Source organism: Vanellus vanellus (assembly GCF_965231255.1).
Source record: "Vanellus vanellus genome assembly, chromosome: 9".
Taxonomy (NCBI): Eukaryota; Metazoa; Chordata; class Aves; order Charadriiformes; family Charadriidae; genus Vanellus; species Vanellus vanellus.
The window spans coordinates 5,096,010-5,117,796 of NC_138914.1; the positions used below are offsets into that span (position 1 = coordinate 5,096,010).

The 21,787-nt window shown below is 39.7% G+C and overlaps 1 protein-coding gene across 1 annotated transcript; it reads right to left on the reverse strand.

Annotated features, from left to right (window-relative positions):
- Positions 1 to 298: 298 nt before the first annotated feature.
- On the reverse strand, positions 299 to 21,536 carry EOGT (EGF domain specific O-linked N-acetylglucosamine transferase). The gene is made up of 17 exons (XM_082487815.1): positions 21,483 to 21,536; positions 20,964 to 21,010; positions 19,908 to 20,132; positions 18,841 to 18,941; positions 18,138 to 18,246; positions 17,952 to 18,046; positions 16,717 to 16,821; positions 15,457 to 15,563; positions 13,564 to 13,667; positions 10,830 to 10,922; positions 10,004 to 10,075; positions 9,386 to 9,472; positions 8,162 to 8,230; positions 7,169 to 7,230; positions 5,385 to 5,504; positions 3,869 to 3,971; positions 299 to 3,489 (listed from the first exon to the last, which is right to left on the reverse strand). The coding sequence occupies exons 3-17, from the start codon at positions 20,115 to 20,117 to the stop codon at positions 3,343 to 3,345; spliced, it is 1,584 nt and encodes a 527-aa protein (XP_082343941.1). The 5' UTR covers positions 20,118 to 20,132; positions 20,964 to 21,010; positions 21,483 to 21,536; the 3' UTR covers positions 299 to 3,342.
- Positions 21,537 to 21,787: the final 251 nt, after the last annotated feature.

The window sequence follows — 21,787 nt, forward strand, 5'->3', positions numbered from 1 at the left end:
ATCTCATTAATGGTACAACTGGCAAGATTAACAGCAAAAATTAAACAATTTCATTATTATTTAATTCCTTTTAAAAATGTATTGCCTTAATATTTATAATTTTACTCTTAAGATTAATAATCATGATTTGCCACTTCCCCATCACAAACCATTTCTCACACTTACCCAACTTCCACAGAACTTCACAAAGAAAAAACTGAAAATACATCTTGAAGATTTCTGATGTAAAAAGGAAAGACACCATGTGCATCCATAAATAACTTTTTATTTCAAATCCAGCTCTCAGTTTACATTGTACATGAAACACAGGCAATGCTGTACGCGTTCAGGATTGGCAACGTTCATCAAGTCCCAAAACTAAATTCATCACGCTGAGGCGAATGTGTCAGTTAAAGACAGACTGTAAACTTAAGTAAACAAGAGATGCACACACACCAAAAAAAAAAAAAAAAAAAAAAAAAAAATCAGAAGTAGCAAGGAACAAGATTCCTATAGTCTGTTAGGAAAACATAATCCAAAGCTTTTCCCTGCCTCAAGAACAAGTGGCCCAAAAGTCTCATGGATTCCCTCGATTCCAGTGTCGGGGCAGACCGGGATGGCCCAGACCCTCTTTAAGCAAGCTGCAAGCCACATCTTTGCTGTTGTCCAAATCCTCTCTCAGGTTTTATTGGCAAAATCCCATTAAACCAACAGAACCTGTTCCTACTGCCCAGATAATTTTGTGCCTTTTTGTAAAGCTGATCAACCAAAATAATATGTTCATCCCAGTAATATTAAGCCATAAAGGCTGAAGAATATGGTGGCCATCGACTGTCAACGCTGCCCTCAAATTTGCTGAAACTGGTGAATGTTGGCAGGATATTTTGCCTTTGGGTTAAGTCTCCATGCGCTCAGGCATGTGTTCGACAACTTCTTTTACTGACTCCCAACATCGCTTGAAAGAGAAGCTCCTCGTGAGCTGCACAGGTTCAGGCGCTTGCCTGCGCCCACACCCTGGCTTCAACAGCATCATCTGCAGCGCAGGAAGTTAAACATAAACAGTTTCCACACACCAATATTAAAATGCCTGATGACAAAGCCGTCAGCGCAAGGTGACAGTGTTATCCCTGAATGATTCCCGGATAAATTAATCTGAATACCAGTTTGGACCTTGGAACATCAGGTTGCCATGGCAGGAAAAAGCAGAGACACATGACTCAATGCAATTAATAGTATTTAAAACATTTGCCTCTAAAACCTGGCAAACTATGACCAAAAAAGTTACACTTTTCTTTTTTAAATTAAAAAGCTTTTTATTAAAAAAAAAAAATCAGATATCTGTGCACAGTTCATAGTTAAATGTCGTCTTTATTTTAATTTGGTTTCGTTTGAACTCGGATATTTTACTGACTTGAGTTTTACACATATTTTTTTCCTTTAAAATCCTACAAGGTAAAAAAACCAGACACATACAATACAAATATAGGAAACTGTATTCCTCAATAGCTTTTTTTTTTTTCTTTCTCTCTTTTTTTCATGTCAAGAAGTGCAATTTTGCTTCTATGGTTCTTTAAAGTAAAACAGTTTTATACATCGGTAAACCAATATACTACACTAAGAATTGCACCAGATATCTTAATATATCTTACATATCAGCTATATCTAGCTTTTCCTACGCGCTGCTTAAGGTCATGAGAGATCTATATGAAAATTATGCTTACAGTAACTCATCTTTACTAGTATAGGCAGGTCAGTAAATGTACCTACGCTCTGTGAAATTGCCTATGACTGTTGGAGAATGGAAGTCAATAATATCTACAATTATACCCGTGAAATGTTTACATTTACTGTAACTGTCTTGCTCTTGCATACAAATGTATGCTCTGCTTCAAGCCACTGAGACTGTATGATTATACTGCGAGTCTATCATGGGAATACATTCTCAAAAAAAAAATTAACATAGAACTCTGGGTTTTATCTCACTGAACTTGATTCTTCCACATGTCCTCTGGAAGACAACACTTAAGACAACAGAAATACTCCCTCCCTCCAACCCCATCTACCACCAACATATCAGCTCCAGGGAAAATTTCATAAAGAATTCAGCTTTGGCTTAGTATTTCCTTCACTGGAAACAGTGAACTACACTACTGGCTTTGGAAGGATTTTCAAAAGTTTTCTAGATTGATTCTTCCACAGTTTGAGTGAACAAGAACATTAAAAGACTAGGCTTTTAATGACTCCAAAACCAAGGTACCTCATGACTTGATTTCCTTTCAGCTCCAGCTGAAAGACACCCTATACATCTTATCATTGGTCATAAAAAACTCAAAGTCCATTCCCTTTAGCATCCTCAAAAGGACTCAAGTTTTATTCCATTTTGCTCAGGTTTTCCATTGCAGAGTGCTGTTTTATGTGAAAAAGCAGAAAACACACAGATTACCTCAAGTTTTAAGTATTCACTTAGGAAAAGATCTACCTGCTTTGAGATAGGAGCCTGAGTAAACCTACTGAGCAGACCTGTTATATTTTAGCATTTAAAACCACAAGGAGAAGAGTCAAAGCTTATATTTAAATGCAAAAACATAAGACTCTGCTCACTAACTTGAAAACGTTTCTAAACTTGAAATAGAAGTTTGCAGAGTCTGTTGAAAAGTTAAAGCTTGCTTAACCGTTTCATTCTTACGACCACCATTTTACAAAGGAAGGTCTTCAAACCTAGAAACAATACAGGGACAGCAATGACATGGATGGTGATGGAAAGGAACTAACCAGCCACCCTGGAACCATCGTGTCATGTAACTCGACTGCAAACGACACACTGGGGAGTGCCTTACAATAAGGCAGCAATTCCTATTCAGATTTTTACTTACAGGTACAGGACTATAGTATAAGAGCATCCAGCTTCTTAAAAAGAGAAACTGAGGAGCTCTGACAGACCTAGTTCATTCCCAGAGAGACTACACCGAGAAAGCAAGCGGTAACACTCTCCATCCTCTAGCATTTCCTCACATAATAGCAGGCATAAATTATTACAAGATTAGCATCTACCCCAGAAAACCTTACATGAAATGGATGGACATATCTTTGTATAAAGACAAGTATTTCAGAAATTGGAATGCAAAAATACAGTGCAAAAACCGTAAGAGTTCTGAAAAATAGTTTTTACATATCAAAAACTCCCAGAATTAAAGAGAGGAATTATAACGATAAAGTACGGTGCTAAGAAGTGGTTTGTCAAGTTAATAATGGGTTATTTCCCTCGTAGAGGTTTACACGTTTCACACCAGCATTTTGCTTTATCTTGTTACAATATCTTTATGGACCATTATTTAAAAATAATATTTCAGTCTGAAGTCTAATTTAGAATTCATCATGTTTTACCCTAAATGGCCACTTGGAATGCTGTGAAACATGATTTGCAGCCAGAAGCACCAAGTACATAAATTCTTCCACATCAAAGGAGTAGTTCGTAAATTTTGGATGTTCTCCCAGCGTTGGGTGGTGTCCCTAGAAAAATGAAATAAGGCCCTTTAGACAGAAAGAAAAAAAATACACCTTCCATTCAAAAAGCAAGAAAAAAAATTGAGCATCTGCTATTTTAATTTATTATTTCTGATCCATTGATCAACTCTAAGGCAAAAGAGTTAGCAAAGTAACTGCAAACAGCAATGCTATGGATAGCTTGGATTAATGGCCAAGTAATTTCATTTCTTTTCTTCCCTCAGCCATTAATATCAAATGATTTCTTGCTCACAACAGGGAAGTTAATTTGGTCTAAAGAATGAAAACCGTATTTCAATTATCAGAACAGAGATAGGTAAAGCAAGCAAACCTTTAAATGCTTCAAGTTATAGCACCCCACCCTTCCACCCGTGACCATCATTACCCGATCTTGAGGGAATACTTTATTCCTTTTTCGCCAAGTGATGTAGTGAATGCCTCTCAGCCTTGCCAAATCCAGGTAACAACGTTCATCTTCACAATTGTATCTAGGGGCAGGCAGAAAAATCATATTTACCTACAGAGATTGTGCTGAAGTTTACCAGGGTGAAACAGGGGAAAAAAAAAAAAAAAAAAAAAAAAAAAAAAAAAAAAAAGACTTCAGGCCAAAGTGTTTGTTGTCCAGTTCTAAGGCTCCAATTCTACTCCACTGAAAACAACAAGGGCTACCATCTGTTGCTATGATGTAGCCTAGGAGGCAGTTTGAGGCACATCTGCACACCAGGCATGTCCCTGTCCAGCTGCAGCAGCTCCCGGGCAAGGGTTTCGGAACTTATTTGGAGACTGGACAAAATGCTCTCAAGCCAAGAAGATTATGCGGCAAAGCACTAGTTCCACAGCCTTCCCACAGCAGAGGCTTTAAGCAGAATTTCCCAGCATGGAGAATTCAGTGCTCTTCTAAGAAGCGTGCAGCATTTTTAGTTCTATAGAACTGGAGCATCTATGAACAACCATACTTTGCAACAAAATTTGGCCACAAAAATGATCAGAGGAATGGAACACAGGCTGAGAGAGTTGGGGTTGTTCAGCGTTGAGAAGAGAAGGCTCTGGGGAGACCTTATCGCAGCCTTTCAGTACTTAAAGTGGGCTTATAAGAAAGATGGGGACAAACTTTTTAGCAGGGCCTGTAGCGACAGGACTAGGGGTAGTGGTATTGAACTAAGAGGGCAGACTTAGACTAGATATAAGGAAGACATTTTTTACAATGAGGGTGGTGAAACACTGGCCCAGGTTGTCCAGAGAGGTGGTGGATGCCCCATCCCTGGAAACATTCCAGGTCAGGTTGGACGGGGCTCTGAGCAACCTGATCTAGTTGAAGATGTCCCTGCTCATGGCAGGGGGGTTGGACTAGGTGACCTTTAAAAGGTTGCTTCCAACCCAAACCATTCTGTGATTCCATGAAAATATGTTTAAAAGGAGACAACTAAAGAAATTTAGGTAAAACAGAATGACACTCAGCTAAGCTTGGACAGCAAGCTGGTGCTCGTGTCCTGAACACAGAAAGGAATATATAACTAACCTTCAGGGGGATCTTTAACACGCTGAACATGCATCTTATGTAAACAATTCACCTGGATCATCAAAATACCATTACCAATACCAGTGAGGCTTTCTCTTTTTTTGCCATTTTCCCTAAGCAATTGTTGACCAGGCTCCATTTTATTAAGAAATCACAGGCTAAACCTGTTAAATATAGTTAGACTGTATTTTATAACAAAAGCTTCCTCACTTTCAATACCCAGAACAGACTGTCAAAAATGAAGTGTAGATGAGGATGCGAGACAAACATTCATAGTCAAATACTAGTAAGGGAAAGTGCTTTGCTAACACATATGAACAGGCATTAGCAGTTGTGGTATAAGAGGGGAAATAGAGTGAAACAGACTTACAAACAGACTTACAGTTCAAAAACAACAGCCCAGTCTGGCAGAAAGAGCAAATGGGTAAGTCCAGCTCCGTGCATACCAATGAATATATCAGAGTTGTGGGTAATTCTCAATTGCTCTGAAAATTCAAGCTCCCTGCAGACAACACAACAAAAATGGTGATCTGGCATGCCTATCCATCTCAGCAAGAATTAGTTACATGTAGAAAGCACAAAATTAACTTCAGGGAATACTGAAAGAGAGAATTGATTTTTCAAGCAACAACACCAAGAATCGCAAATGCTGCGGCCAGCAATAACTCAGCATGGAATTACAAGAAATGCAAACAGGTTTCAAAACTTTATTTTTTTTAACAAGTTTTTGTAAGTTTGGGGCTTTCATACTTGCCTTAAAAAAAAATTTGCATCACCTCTTTAAAAAAAAAAAAAACTAACATAAAAGACCTAAACTGATTTTAATGTAAAGTAGAAGTATACAATTCCTCCTTAAAGATGTGGCTATCCAACCTGAACTTATGCATAGGACATCAAGCAAAAATAAGACAACCAGGCTTTTTTCAGCTCCTGGATCTGTCACTCCCTCCCATCCTTTGACTGTAAGCTCCAAATAAAGTATTCTGTTTAAATAACCAGGTGTTAACAAGGAAAGAATGGACTAAAGATACTTAATTGTAAGACAAGACAGACAACTGGAAAGGGAAATTACAACAGGCTCCATTTGTGTATGAACAATTCATATGTTAAAAAGTAATAGAATAACGTCTCTGACCATTTGGAAAAGAACTGAAAGAAACTGGCTTAAACAGCAACAAGAAAGTTTAAACTGCTTAAACCACTATAAGGGCAGACATCAGAGAAACCCTTCTAGCTATGACGACAGTGATGCTGCAGGATTGCTGTGGAAATCTGTAATGCTGAATGGTACTACAGTTTCAAGAAGCATGGGAATTCTAGAAGTACCACTTGGTCACACTTTCAAGTGGGATGGTCTAGATGCCCTCTCATGGGTATCCACCCTCTTTTCTATTATTAGACTGCTCAAGCACTTTCATTTACAGGGGAATCGGAAGCAACTCTACCTTCTCGCATGGTCTCTGCTTTGGTCAAAGCACTGATCTCTCAGGGCTACTTCAGTTCCTTACTTTTCAGCATGAGCCACGACAGTACCACTGAGTAGATGGGAGCTGCTGCCATTTGGCACAGCCATATACTACTTGGGAACTTTTTCTTCAATCCATTTCTTACTGGCCCAGTGCCTACTACATCTGAGCACCTCAAACTGACCTCAAGCGGTGTCTTTAGGGGGCCACCAGAACACCAAATAAGCCGAGTTACTACTCATCACTAAACTAAGGGTCATACAAAATAAGACACTAGCATCATACGAGAGAAATCCCTGTTGACCTACAGTTACTGCAGAGCATTAGCAAATCCAAAAGGGTGATAGAACACAGCTGTTTTGGGGAGAGGAAACAAAAGTGATTTCAAAACTTGCTCATCATATAGTAGCTTTAACCTGAGCCTACTAACTCCAGAGATTCATTCCCGACTAGTGCATCATAGAATGGGAGTGCTTAATTAGCGCACCCACTACTCCCTCAGTAACATTCTTCCTCCTTTACCAGTTCTTGGATTTTGCAAAGGTTAGACATTGGAGCATACATAGCTTTGCCTGCAAAGCTGCTTTCACCAGCCATAGAATCATAGTCTAGGTTGGAAAGGACCTTTAGGATCATCGAGTCCAACCATAAACCATAGGCAGCATGAGATCACACTAGTTTATTCTACCAACTTACGTACTTGTATTTGTAGTCCACCACTTTGACCTCCAACGTCGATACTGTTTTCAAAGCATTCACAAGCTAAGGAGGAAAATAAAAAGACAATGACTTGGTGTTCTCCTTCAATTAATTCCTCCCCTGCACTCTTGATCATTTTACACACTCCTCCTCCCTACCAGGGAATTACGATGAGTGAGACAGAACATACTGTCACTGCCATATAAAGGAGAAGTTCCCCTCTTTTTGTACCTTCCCATCTAAGATACATCCATGATTCCTGGCAGAGCAGTCTCTGGAGGGGAGACCTGGATCTCCTGCGCTCTCACAGAGGCTACTGTTGACTTTTAAGTGCTACATGACCCAATCCTATACCACTCAAACTAGTAGGAGCTTTGCCTCAGTTTCTCCCTACACAAGGTGGGGATGATAATGTCAATTCATTTTTGTCAGGCACTGGCAGCTAAGAATGAAGACAGGTATGAAAACATTAGAAACTATCATTTTACCACAACAGAAGCTACACCAGAAGTCCACTAAGTTGGGTGATTCAAAAACATGAATCAATACGAAAATTCATTAAGTTTTGAATGCACATACTCATACAATACAATAGCTTATGCATTTTAATCTGCAAGCATAACAAAGGTTTTTGTTAGAGTCTTCAACACTGGGGATGCTAGAAATAAAAGAGATAATTAGAAAGCGAAATAATTTAATTTTATCAGAAGCTCTGCAGCGCCTGTTTGTTAGGAAGAAATACTTTTAGCATTACATCTCTAGTCTTCCACTGGATATTTAAAAAGGGCAGCAAGGTTCAGTGTCTGGTGTGCAGAAAAGGAGACCGGCTAAAAGACATATTAGAAGAAATTAATATTAGCACTGAGCATAGTCGTCCAAGATTTGTCAGCAGATAGATGTCTTGGCTGTACCTGAAAAAAAAAACCAAAAAGTCAATTAAATGAGCAAAATTTAACTTTTGATAAATTTGTTTTAAAAATCAAAAGGACCACACCTCATTCTGGTTTAATATTTTCCGGTAATCTGTACTGCGTGCAAGTATTGTGACTCGAATTTTCCCATCCTAAAAAAAAAGAAGCAACAGCGTATTAGCTATGAGGCAGACCTCACACACACACAAAAATCTAAATGTTTCCATGTTTACTTTTGACAATTGTTTGAGCAACTAAATACGTTCCTTCCCCATGCAATAGATGATGTAACCACCTTAAAATTCACATCGTATTTTCCAACAGATTAAAAGTGTCAAAAACTTTGTGAAAGTCTGACCATTAACAAAGACTAAAACATTTTCTGAAAGATTTATTTTATTCAGTACAAAAGAGCCTTTGTATTACATATTATATGGCAGTTTTTGAAAGCAGGAAAGCAGCTTTCAGGATGGCTTGTGCACAAGATCCTTGGAAAAAAATATTTTACTTCTATAACAGTTCCTCCTTTTACCTCTTTAAATTAATTGGACTCACAGGGGTAAGTGTTCTGGCTGAAATAAAGAGATTTGACTGCATGACTCCCATTAGTGTCAGCAGGAAAAGCACAACTAAATGCCTGTGCAGTGCTTTGAATGTGTACCCCTCGGCGATAATATGTAGGCTACTCTCTAGCAAATACTTCAAGAAGCCCAGAACTGCCGTATCCATCAATGCAGCCATTGCAACAATTTGCAATTTGCAGTGCGTACAACAGAGAAGCCCAGGGTCAGACAGATGGTACCAGGCAAGGATCGGAAGGACCAGACTCAAATTGTTTCCTCCTCTGATCTGAGCTCAGCAGGATGAGGATCGAGAAAAAGCAAGCTCACTGCATTGCGGGATTGCGGGATCCCCTCTGCTGGACCCAAGGAGAGCACCTTGTCAGCATGCTCCAGAAGAGAGCGTGCACCATGTATCGTGCTTAACTGGGAAGGACGCAAAGGCCTTGAGCACAGAGAATGGAGGCAGGGAAGACATCCTAAGGTTGGAAGGAGGATGTTCTAAAGACTGTCCTATGGAAATAAGACATGAGGGCAACTTTCACAAACATACACAAACGTTTGCTGAAGGCCTTTATAGAACAGGCTGACTTATTGGGAAAAAAAAAAAAACAAACCAAGTATCACAGGAAAGGACAAGAAGTGCTTGATATGCCCTTATTCCCCACTGGGTCCAGCTTGCTAATGCTTCTTCTCTGGTAAAAGCCATCAGCTCCATATTACAACTTTATTATTCAGTTATCATACCTTGGGTCCTTCTTGCGTGATATTTAATCTGTGTAATACATGCTGAGAAAATGCTCTAAATAGCCCTGTACCATGACAGCCAGAGATCTGGAATTAAAAAAGCAATTGTTAATACAGAAGGTTATTTTGCTCAGAAAACCTCTCTTTGTGATCAGTCCTTTGCCATTCTTGTGGAACAAAAGCTTAGTATCATGCACTGCGCTAAACATGTCACTATTCACTGCAACACAAGTGGCACTTGCACTTAGAAAGAAATATAACTCTCTCTACAGTGTTACAGCCTGAATGCATGAGCTAATATCCTCGGGAAAGTGTGTCAGTGTACAAGCTCTTCTGCTCTGCAGAAATACCAGTAAGTTCACAGTGCCCACCCATTAAAGACAAATAACAAATAATATGCATCTCCTGAGCTGTGACACAACCAGTTACTATCAGCCAGCCAAAGTAACTTCAAAATCCTAATCTTTATGGAAGACCATTTCATTTGGAGTTGCATAGACCTTCAGTGCAGTACATCTCATGACAACTCAGCTAGATATTTCAGATATTCTTTCACTCAGATTTTATACTGTTACACACGCATCTAGTTAACACAGTGGATGGATAAAAAGGACTCACCAACGGTGTGTTATAAAACAAGCCATATCTCATTCGAGGCAGTAATGAGAAGACCACTTCTTTAAAGCACACCTGCAAAGGAAGATCACAAGAAGTTACACTGCACTGCTACCTTCCGCTGGCACATCCCGTGCTCATTCAGTGGGATCACTGCTTATAATGAGCTAGCAATTACATGCTCCTGTCAAGAACATCCTCACTTCCTTGACTGTGCAAATGAATAGAACAAAGACAATCCTGCTTCCAAAAGAGTTCTCGCTTAGGATGCTACAAATGCAAGTGTAGGAAGAGGTAAAAAAACACACCCCCAAAACAGAACAAACATGAACTAAATAGAAGAAAACCAGTTAGACAGTAGAGAGTTTAAGATGAGCTTCAAGGAATTTAAGAGACTAAAATGAGATCTGAATTAATGAGTACATTTTTTGGTGGGAGTAAAATTTTTGTAATGATAAGCAGCAGGTATACTAACAGTTGCAGGGGAAGATAAACGCCTCAGTAGAGATCAGAAGATGTAAAAAGACAGTACCATTTGAAAACCCTTAACTTCAGTAGTGGGTCCTGCAGAAGTGAAATCAATACACAAGTATCACCTCTCGGAAGACACAAAAGTTAGCTCCATCTATATAATGCATAGACACACCACAGAATTAGGTTACAGCTGTCTCTTGTTTGTAAGGTAGAATACTCACATTACGCCCGTTAAAACATGCATGGTAAGTATTAATGCTTTCCTCTGAAACACCCATATCCACAAGCGGCTTGAGAAGCTGTTATATTTGCTACCTAGCGCCAAGAAATTAAAACAAAATATAAAATTCCATACCCTTTTAGAGTCAAAGGTTTTCAAGTGTATTATTTCATAGTCAGTAAATGCCTTCCATGTCTCGCTGAACAGGTCACCATAGCCGTATGAGCTCTACGGGGAAAGAAAAAACACAAGGGCATAACGATTACATAAATGCATATAAAAACCTCTTTTCGTGATTTACAAGTTCTGTATACGAGTTTTAATACTTGGTCAATATGCACTTCGCCACCACAGGACCTAAGACAGCCTAGCACAGAACACAAGACATTACAGAACATCAATCCCTGCATTTACCATGGCAGTTAACTCAAATTACCTGTCAGGTAGTTAATTTTTAATAAAACAGTTCTATAAATTAGCAATCTAGGTAAGTTCCTCAGCAGTAGATTAGAATTTCTGAGTTAGGAGCAAGGAGTACTTACGACTTTCCTCAGAGGCAGCAGAACACAAGCTAAATTTGAACTAACAGAAACACAGAGATGATAGAAGGCGTGAACCTCGACTCCTCAGACTAAAAAGAAAAAACACTCCTGGGAATTCAAGTGCAGCAGTAATGTTTGAAGTTAAAAGTCACAAGAAGCCTGTTTCACATTTGCCTCTGTTTTGGGTTCATTTGCATGTTGCACGTTTATCACAAATTGACGGTAATGATCTGATTTGACAGAACAAACAGCCAGGAAACTATACTTTGCATTACTTTGACGAGCTATCAAGCTGTTTCTCTACAGGGCAGTATAAAAAGCTTCGCCCTTTGCAGCAATGCTCTGTAGAATCTTTTAAGAACCATCTACTCCCTACAACACTGGCCTAACAGCAGGGGCTCTTGCCTTCAAATTTGTAACATTTCCTACACATCTGAGGGCTGAGTCACCATCTCTTGCTCTTTGAATGCAATTAAATATGACCTCAGTAGCCCTGGTGCAGAGTCTCACTTAAAGCTTCCTTTCAACTCCGGAGCCGGCTCAGGCTGCTTATAAAGTTATGTGGAAACAGTCTCAATAAGAAATTTGAAAATAAGACTACAAATGACTTCACTAGATACCTGTTCTCTTCTGCAATGTAAAAGAATCTAAAGGGCACCAGACTTCTTTCAATTGAAGGGGTGCTTCCTTCCTTCTGCCATTAAGTTTTAATGAATTTTACAATCCATACTACTCTCTGGCCATCTGTATTACAAGAACCGCTCTTCCAAATTAGAAGTAGAGAACTGATTTTCAACGCTGAAAGTACTACTTTCTAACCCTATCTGCTCTCCTTAAAAGTGCTTTATAAACATCGCTTTCCTGCATTTGCAGAAACAGTCTGCAAATCAACACCCAGTGGATTTCCTACTCATTTTTGGCTTTGTTTAACCTACATCTAAGAGCATTCCTGTTTAATAAGAACAGTGCACTGATTCTACAGTAGTTAGAAAGTATGGCCAAATCTAATTACATCAAGGAAAATAAAGAGAATTAATAATAAGCTCAAGTCCATCTTTCAATCAGCATAGACAGTTCAGCGGTTAGTTGGTGCCATCATCTGGTTGTACATGGGAACGAACAGAAGCAGAGTGAGCAGTTAAGCCTCATTTAAAATGACAGTACTGTGACAGTACTTACTTTGAATCGTACATTTGAAAGAGTTGCTTGATTCAACAATGCGATATAAGACAAAGAGTTGCTTTTCAAAGTAATTTACAATACTGTGTGACATATCTGATCTTTTCCAAAAGCCATCAGAGCTGGATTAACAGGTCCCGGAATAACATCTAGAGAGCTTGCTTATCTGGCAGGCACATTTATTTTAGCTTTCAAAATGTAAGAGAACTAGAAAAAAAAAAAGGGTCTCTTCTAGCCAAAGAATTTTCTCATTAAATAGCAAGCAGGGGATATTTGCGGTTCTCTATTGAATATTAGTTGTCCTAGCAGTAAATAGTCAGAAAGAAAACCCAGTATTTTACGAGAACAAGACAGGCATGGGACAATATCATAGTCAAGAAATGTGTTATTTCTGGACCTCATTATACATGTTATCTGGCATATTACAAATTGTTAAACTAAATAATGAAAAACTAGGCACTCTCCTACACAACTTAAATACTGGCCAGTAAAACTAATATTACTCTTAAACACAGTCATGGTTTCAACTCAGCAGTACAGCAGACATAGCTTCACTTGAAAACTTGGTTTATATATCATCGTGGCATTCTAAGAGGTGATTGAGAGAAGTAACTGTAAAAAGGCTATTTAAAGGAATTAAGTATTACACTCTGTTTTGATATATATTGTAAAACCTATTCTATCATAGAATATAAGGATTTAATTTAGTTGTTTATTACAGGCTGCATGTTACTTATTTAGAAAGATGCAAGGATGCATTTCTTTTTAAATATAGTAGAAACAGCTTTAAGTAAATCTACTTCAATATTCTCAGAGAAAAAAAGTCTACAGAAAACAGCATGAAATGTTCAAATGCTACATATTAGAAATACAGATCATGTTATTTTTGAGGTCGCACCAAAAAACCACATAATTATGTACTAGCAAAAGATGAGCTAGAGTACTGTTCAAACAGCACATGGTTTATCATAGAAAATCTGTTTCCTAACTATTGCTCATGCACCTGTATTAACAGGATCCAAAAAACTGACCAGTTCCATGTGGCTAAGCCCACAAAAAAGCTAAGGATTGGCTACTAAAAGCTTCAGAGTCTCTATAAAGCAGAAATACAACCCATTACAAATATGCTAAAAGCACAGCAGACTTACAGTGTCCCACATGACTATGTTGACATCAGTACTGAAGGAATTATTGATATGCTGTGTAATGTAAAGATTGACGAAATCACAGAAGTGATGGTACATATTAACACCTGAGAAAGAAAGAATTGTTAGCAAAATACATTACTCACTCCACTTTTTATTGGTTCATGCATTTTTTTCCTTAGTAGTATCCTACATTTTATATTAGTTTTCCCCTGCTTCTGACACACTCTAATAAAGCAAACCTTTAAATGGAAGGAATCAAGGTAAGAAATCTGAAGTAAAACATGTTTTTAAAAAGTTTGGAGAAATTAGAAGAGCGGCCAAAAGACAGCGTAAGAAAAAGATAAGTTTACGTGCCATTTCTCATTACAGTCTGCAGCTGCTTTCTGAAGTTTATGAAAGCAACTACTGCTCTAACAATAGCTAGTTAAACATACAGGAAACATTAAAAACAGGCCTTCGGCACTGATCTTAGATCTGCTTTATTAGGGTTAAGGGAAGCTCTGTCTGCAGGACTACAAGACAGAACTTGTAATTGCACACAAGCCAAAGCCTAAGTTATTCCTCAGTTGTTTTTTTTCTCAGAGCATTCTTGTTCATTCTTGGTTTCTTAAGCTAATACCTTAAGACCAAGGAGCATAAAAAACTACCATGAAACAAAGGAGGTAACATAGTCCAGTTTCCTTGCTAGCGAAGACCAGATCCCCATTTTGGCACACAGCTTCTGTTTCTAAGCTTCTGACTGAAAAGAGCTGCCATGATAGAAACTGGCTGCCGGGCTTCCTATACTGCTCAAACAGCAATTTTCCCCCACCTTCCCTAAAACAAAGGAGCTGGACAAAATCGCCTCCCGAGCCACAGCTAGACCACCCTGCTCAAAGGTACAAATTTACAGCACAGCAACTCTTCCATGGTAACTGTTCCGGGGCCTGGAACAACTTTGCTTAAAATATAAGGTACTGGCCTGCAGGGGAAGAGGGGCAATCCAGTTTACAGTTGCAGTGTGTCTCACAGGGCGAGAACACAGCACACTAACCATCCAGTTTAAACCATAGCTTACCCCATAGCAGCTTGTCTGTTTGCCTACAACCTAAACACCCCCTTTTGTTAACATTTGTCTGCAAACTATGCTGCACGGACAAAAAAGTTGGTGAACTACAAAAAAAAAAAAGTCTCAGATACCACTGGCTGATTGCTACAGATGCTCAGGTGCTGCCCCTCATGAATTTTAGCATAGTGTTGCACAGCGTTCACCACAGCTCTCTCTAAAAAGACAGCTAATTTCTTTCTGTAGTGGCTTTTCACCTAAATTTGAAACTTTAAGACTGAAACAGGATTGTGTTTAGGTATTTGTGTTTTAGCTTTTCTGGGGTGGGTGAGGGGAAGTATTTTAAACAACAAAACTTACTCCCTTGAACTTTGTCTGAATACCCCACTTCCTCTTCCATATCATTCAATACACATCAAATCCTCCACTACTGAACACATACCACAAGACACATATACCTGTACCTTGTGTTTCATGGTATGAAAATTCATCCAGAGATAGCCAAAATCAGACTCTGTACAGAACAGTCTTTGGCACAAAGACAAAGACTCTGTCAAAATACAGTCAAGAGTCAGTGACTGTGCTAAATGAGTCGCAGGAAATTTTTTCTTTATTTATTTATTATCTGTGGTAAAACGTAAGGATTAAAATCTAGGTTTCCAAGTTCATCAATGGAACTACAGAAAAAAAAGGAACTGAAAAGTCATATCATTTTTCAAAAATAAAAATGTATTACAAGTGAACTTGACAATCACAAAGGCATAACATAGATGGGCAAGTTGGATATGGGGTCTTTTTTCTGCAGTACTACATGATAAAAAAATACCTAAACAAAAGATACCAATTACCTGCATCTAATTTCATGAAGTATGTTGGCTTTTCAATAACAACATCACACTTCCCATCTTCTAGGGGCCTGAAGTTTAATGCAGTAAATGTCTGGAGTTCTGCAAACCTACAAAGATTCAAACACACAGAACATGCTTTGTCATTAACACGCTTAAACAAATGTACTTCATACATCTAAGATTTAGTAACTGTTCATCCAGTCCATTTGATTTAACAGGACTGCTGAAAACTGATCGAGTCTGACAATTAAAATGATTTGAAATTGTAATGGAAGGTTCTTCAGGTTACAAGCTTCAAGAGGTTAAACACTGCCTTTGATCTCAGGAGCGAACAGCATCTTTGATCTACAAATCAAGGCAGCAGAGATGTAACAAAGAGCCTTAGAGCCTAGATCTGTGGGTCTATCCAACTTGATCTGCATTGCCAAAGACACTTCAGCAAGATCTTCATGCTTTGGTCAGAATAATGAATGGAGATGCAATATTTATTATTCCTGGATCTAAACAAGGATGAGCAGATGATATGACAATAGCAGGTAGAGAAGAAAAGTCTTTTCCTCCTCTGCAGCTATTCTTAACTGAAACCGACCATCAATGCAAAATGAGAAAAAAAATTAAAAAGTGAGAGAAGCATAAAACTTAATTCTTATATGGACCTTAATGGCTCCAATTCCTTCACGTTTCATCAATTAATTGGCAACGAAGCTTTGAAGTGCTAAGATGCAATCTGTGATACTTAACCGGCTACCACAAAGCACCCTCTGCACTTCCTACTCAGCCTATAGACTGTCACCCATTTCAGATTCCAAACACAGGCTCCCTGGGAACACCGTATGAATATATATCCAGACCAGTTGTTGCATTAGCCCAAACATCATCAAGGACTGTGTGAACTAAAACACAAGTGCAAACTTCAAAGCATTTCACAACAAAACAATTCTCTCCTTCTACAGGCACATCAAGCATACAACCTGCATCTTGTCCAGACAACACCTGAAGGTTAGAACTTCAAATTACAAGACATTTTCAGATCTCTTGCTGCTGGAAATTAGGCAGGACACAATTACACATAGCATAGTTTAGAACATTCTGCATAGATGTAATTACCAGAGGGATCTTATATGAACTCTCAAATTGACCTTAGAAAGGAACATCTACTTCCTCAGTATGAAATGCCCTACGCACAGCTGTTAGTGCCAATGAAAAAAATAAGAAAGAATTAGTAAGATAACTTGGAAGCAGCCTTCAAGTGATTCTTACCAAGACTGCAATGGGCTCTTGCGCTGACCTTCAGCCAAAAACGCTTGAACGTCAAGGGTGCAATGACCTCCAATTTCTCCCTTCTGGAAAAAGTCTTCTTTGAATCTAATGCAAATTAGTAAAAGTCTATCAGCTTTTGTGCAACAGTGCTACAAGCGCTCTGCAATCTCAATTACATACTCAAGCCAGCACTAGTTAGGTTCAATTCAGCAAGGTACTTCATACATATTTAAAACCTGAATATTTTCTTCAGCATAAAATCAAGTATTTCCCGCAATTCCCACATAAACATAGTGGTGTCCTTGGAGTTCTACACATCCATTTAGAAAACAGCACTAATCCACCCAGAATGTTACTAGGAATCATTCCCACATTCTAATTAAATTACTCATTTGGGTTTTTGCTACATAATTACTTACAGGAGCATAGTTAGTTGGGATTTTTGTTTGTTTGTTTTTAATAACAATTTCTCACTGAAATTCACCTCAGATTTCACAACCCAATTAGTAACCCAAGAATTTTATACAACATACAAAGAGCAAGGTGCAAGAACAGGTTTCATGAAAACAAATTGCCAACTAAAAGCACTGCCTAAAATAGCTTTTAGGATAGGCTGAAAAGATGACAAAACCCATTCTGAAGGGTATCAGAATCACAGTCACGAACCAGCTCTTTTCAAGTCAAGTGCCCAAGACACTGACTTCAAAAATAAGGCAGAAGGAAAAATGAGTGATGCCAGCATCAGTGGCATTGGTGTGTTTTTTTACTCATTTTTCCAATATGTAGCATTTTAATTTGGGATGCGAGAGATCCAGGTTCAGATCTCTCTTCAGTCTCATGGTGTCTAAAAATGCAATTCCTGGTTCTGGTATAAAGGCATCTAGCATAGGAAAGGTCTTCTCAGTGCCTCATACAAAAACAATTCCACTTTGCACATCTGATCAAGAAAGGATATAACTGAAGACACAGAAAAGTCTTCCTCTCCCACCAGAGGGAAGGACTTCAATTGCCCATCATCATTTCATAAAATCGAGAGCTTAGGTTTTTAAATAACCTGTACTGCTGACAGCAGCAACAGACAGCAATTAAGAGGTAGATCTCAACAGGACTTCAGCAACAAGTCTCAGATCACAGTAAAGCCCACGGCAACAAGCACATCAGCTTTGTTAAACAAATTCTGAAGTCATTTTCCCTGCCATCCCTTGGGTTTACTACAACATAAGCAAATCAGAGACCTGTCGTGGTTTCTCTTTACAGTTCGTAAATCAATGTACAAGTTTGTTGCTCTGCAATGCTGAAGGTACTGAGAACAGGTCAGAGATGAATCTCCCTGTTAAGAAAAGAACAAGTAGGATTTCATCAATAACAAAAATTACTTTTAAAAACAAGTGAAAAGTATCATATCTATCAGAAATACCTACCGTTGCTGCAGGCTTACAATGCGTTTTCATTTCATTGAGCCTCTCTCGAATGTAACCAAAGTCAGCTTGTTTCCAGAATATCTGTTGGGCTGTCTCAATGTCACTTGCCCTGATGTACAAAGGAGAGAGGAGGAAAAAAAAAAAAAAAAAAAAAAAATCAAAAAAAAAAAAAATCAAGGTTCGTTGCTAAATTCTAGTAATAACTTTAACAGATAACATTTTTTCCACTGAAAGTGGAACAGAAGAGCCAACCATTTACTTTATTGACATTTAAGATGTAAAACAGGAAGCAACTTATCAGCCACATGTAAGTGAAAACTTCAATGTCAATTTAAAGCAATTCTCCCGTAAAAGGGTATAAATCTTTTCTAACATTTTTTCCTCTGTTTTTTAAAGCTAAGAAAGGAAATCCAGAGTTATTTTAGGAATCTGAATTCAAGGCTAAATCAGAATAATGAAAACATTGTGACAGGAAGCATTTCAAACAGTATTTTCTTCCTTAAAAAGTTAAATTTTTAAAATCATGTTGAAAGACATATGTTATCTATAAATACACATGTATACACACACATACATATCTCCACAAAGAATCATCCTTTAAACTCTAAATATCACAATAAATTAACTTCACAGATAATATGAAAGTGAGTACTACACTATTTTTTTACCATGCTGTACTTTATACATTTAAAATGAAACTTACCATCCAGTTTCAACATAATCACACACTGGATAACTGAACCTGTAATCTGATTTGCACGATTTCTCATAACCCCAGCAGGATCTTAGCTTCTTCAAGTATTTCTGTAACACAGAATAACTGAATCAAGTCATGCAACAGCAAAATGAGAAATGAATTAAGTTAGTTGTTAGCTTATAAACTAGCACTTGCTAATAAATCTTGCATCAAAGGCTTTGGTTTGGTCTGTTTTCAAACAGAGTTTCAGGAAGAACACTCAGATTCTTCATGCACAACAGAGGCTCCAAAGAGGACACACGTGCACAGCAACATTATCCTTGTCTTTAAAATGTCTGTTCCAGGACAACCACTTTTCCTGACCCAGAGAGTAGGATTCCAAAATTTTAACATCGCTGACAGACACAGGTAACAAAGCTAAGCTCACACAAAGCACAGAGCTCCAGGCCGAGTGTACCACTCCTCCCCAGGCAAATCTACAAACATCGGCTTCTGCAGTACTGCAGAAAGCCAAAGAAGGGAGAGCACTGTTCCCACTGCCAGCCCTGTGAAGCCGCTCCAGCCTGAGAGCCACCAGAATTGCTCCTGAGCCACATGTGGCCCGGCTCCTCGGGTTCACTGTCCCTGCTTCAAGTGAATGAATTACGTGTAAACACAGGATAAGATTAAATCAGCATTTCATTGATTTGCCTATATTCTTGGCACTTCCACAAACGTACTACAGCATGCTAAATATCACAGGCCTAGAAACGCCTAGAAACTACTAACTGTACTTATGTCAAACACCTTTCACAGAGTCATTCAGATTAAGATCATCATTTCAGCTCTGTAACCATTAAAAGAGGGAGGAAAAAGAACCTTGCAAACCAGTACATTAAAAATCTAGCCTTCTGACAGCATCCGATTCAGGAAGAGTCCTGTACAACTATTTCAAAAGCAGCAATTCCAATTCCCAGTGGAACTGATGCACTGGCAAGGAGAACAATTCATCACCATCTTTAACTGCTATGACTCTAAGAATAAACCACCCCAACATTACGTTTGAACAAACAAACAAACAAAAGCAAACCTACTTTATATGGGCAATGAGAGTCCTGTTTACAGATGCCAGCAATATGCTGATTATTGTGCAGAAAGTATGGAATATGCTCATCTGGCAAGTTGATCGCTTTGTAGCTATATAATGGTTCTTCTGGAATGTTTCTGAATTCAGTAAGATTTTCAGCTTGGGAATTAGCCAGAATTTCTTGCAGTAGCAATCCAAATGCAAGCAACATGAACATGGCAACCTATGAGTTCTGTATTTATTAAAAAAAAAAAACAAAAAACCAACACTTAACATATCTGCAGCATAGCACATTTCAAGCATACTAGACAATATTCAGCCGAAGTCAGTCATAAACTCAGAGAATTTTTACTTGTATTTCAGGGGTGGTTTCTTTTTCCTATGAAAAGTAAACTTTCACTAAGAGACTAGACTGTACAACCTCAGGATTATCTTTGACTCATTAATCATTGAGGGTTATTACGCCCTACCAACTCACAGTCAAACCAAAATGGGTGTGTTTACTTTAGCTAAATCCCAAGAGATCCTGAGAGTTCAAATGTGGAAACTAAGCATGGAGCATATAACATCCAGAGAGCAGGAAGAAAATGTAGAAGTATTAGGGAGGGGGGGTGCAGGGTGAGAAGGAGGAATTTTAGTTTAAAAATAAGTGTAAAAAAAAAAAATACATTCTCAACTTTGGAAGAAACTGATCATTAGCTGAAGGAAAACTACGCAGCCATAAATAAATGGTCAAATTTAAGACTGTTTCCGGATGCTTGTTTTTAGTAGTTAACATCATGTTAAAGGAACTTTGAATACCGAGTTACGTGCTTAAAACCAACTACAGGCCCATACGTATCTATATACTCTAAAGCAAACTGCATACCTTTCTAGTAATACAGCCTCCTCACCAAACACCCCTGCTTTGAACCATTAAACTTCCTGAGAAAAAAAAAAAAAAAAAGGATGGCCTGTACCTAAAAATTTTTTTTTTTTTTTTGGCATTATGATTTGCCAAGATTTGCATGCCTGCTCGCAACGGAAGCCTTTAGCAATATTCCTACAATATGAGTAGTTTTACCTGTTTGGTTTGAGGAGAACTGCTTCGGATTTCCCAAGTACGCAAACCTGGTGATGGGGGGAGGAAAGCGGAGTTAAATAGGTCCTGCAGAAAGGGGCTTCCTCAGAACGCAGCAGTGGGAGCGACCTCCCAACAGCGCTTCTGACCCGTCTGGGTACCGGGACCGGGCAAGACGGCGCTTCCCCGTCCCTCGGCAGCCCCCCGGGGCGCGGGGGGATCACCGCGCCCCATCCCCCAGCTCACCCCCAGCGTCCGGCTCCCCAAAAACGCCCCCCCCCTCCCCGGCTGAGGATCAGCCGCTTCGGGAAGGCGCCCGACACCCACCGCCACGCCTGAACCGGTGCCAAGCCCACGCCAGACCCGCTGCCCGGCCCACGTTTGGCCAAGCCGGACCCAGCCAGGCCCTCAGAGAACCCCGTGAGGTGCTGCCGCCGCCCCGCCCCGCCCGAGCCACCCGCCGGCCGGCGCTCGCCCACGCCCTCAAGGCCGCGCCGAGCACCGCACCGTACCTCACCTCACCTCAGACCCGCCGCCCCCGGGCAGCTCCGCGGCCCATGGGACCGGTCGCTCCTCCCGTTACCCGCCGACGGCCTTAATCCTCATGCCGCCGCGGCAGCTGGCGGCCGTGCGGGAAGGAACGGGGCGGGGGGGGAAGCGCGCAAGGGCCGGCCCCACCAGGCTCGGCGGGGAGAGGGCTGCGCCCGCCCCTCCTTCACACCCGCGAGGAGGGGAGCGGAGCGGGGCGGGCGGCACCGCCACACCCCGTCCCGTCCCCCCCAGCGGGGGAGCAAGCGCCGCCTGAGGAGAAGGCTGCCGCCGCCGCC

Excerpts from the sequence above, each read along its gene's own strand:
- EOGT (XM_082487815.1), bottom strand. The coding sequence starts at position 20,117 with ATGTTCATGTTGCTTGCATTTGGATTGCTACTGCAAGAAATTCTGGCT. Across the intron at positions 10,923-13,563 it reads ACATAGTCATGTGGGACACT|AGCTCATACGGCTATGGTGA; the intron begins GTAAGTCTGCTG and ends CTTTCCCCGTAG. Across the intron at positions 9,473-10,003 it reads TGTTTTATAACACACCGTTG|ATCTCTGGCTGTCATGGTAC; the intron begins GTGAGTCCTTTT and ends TTTTAATTCCAG.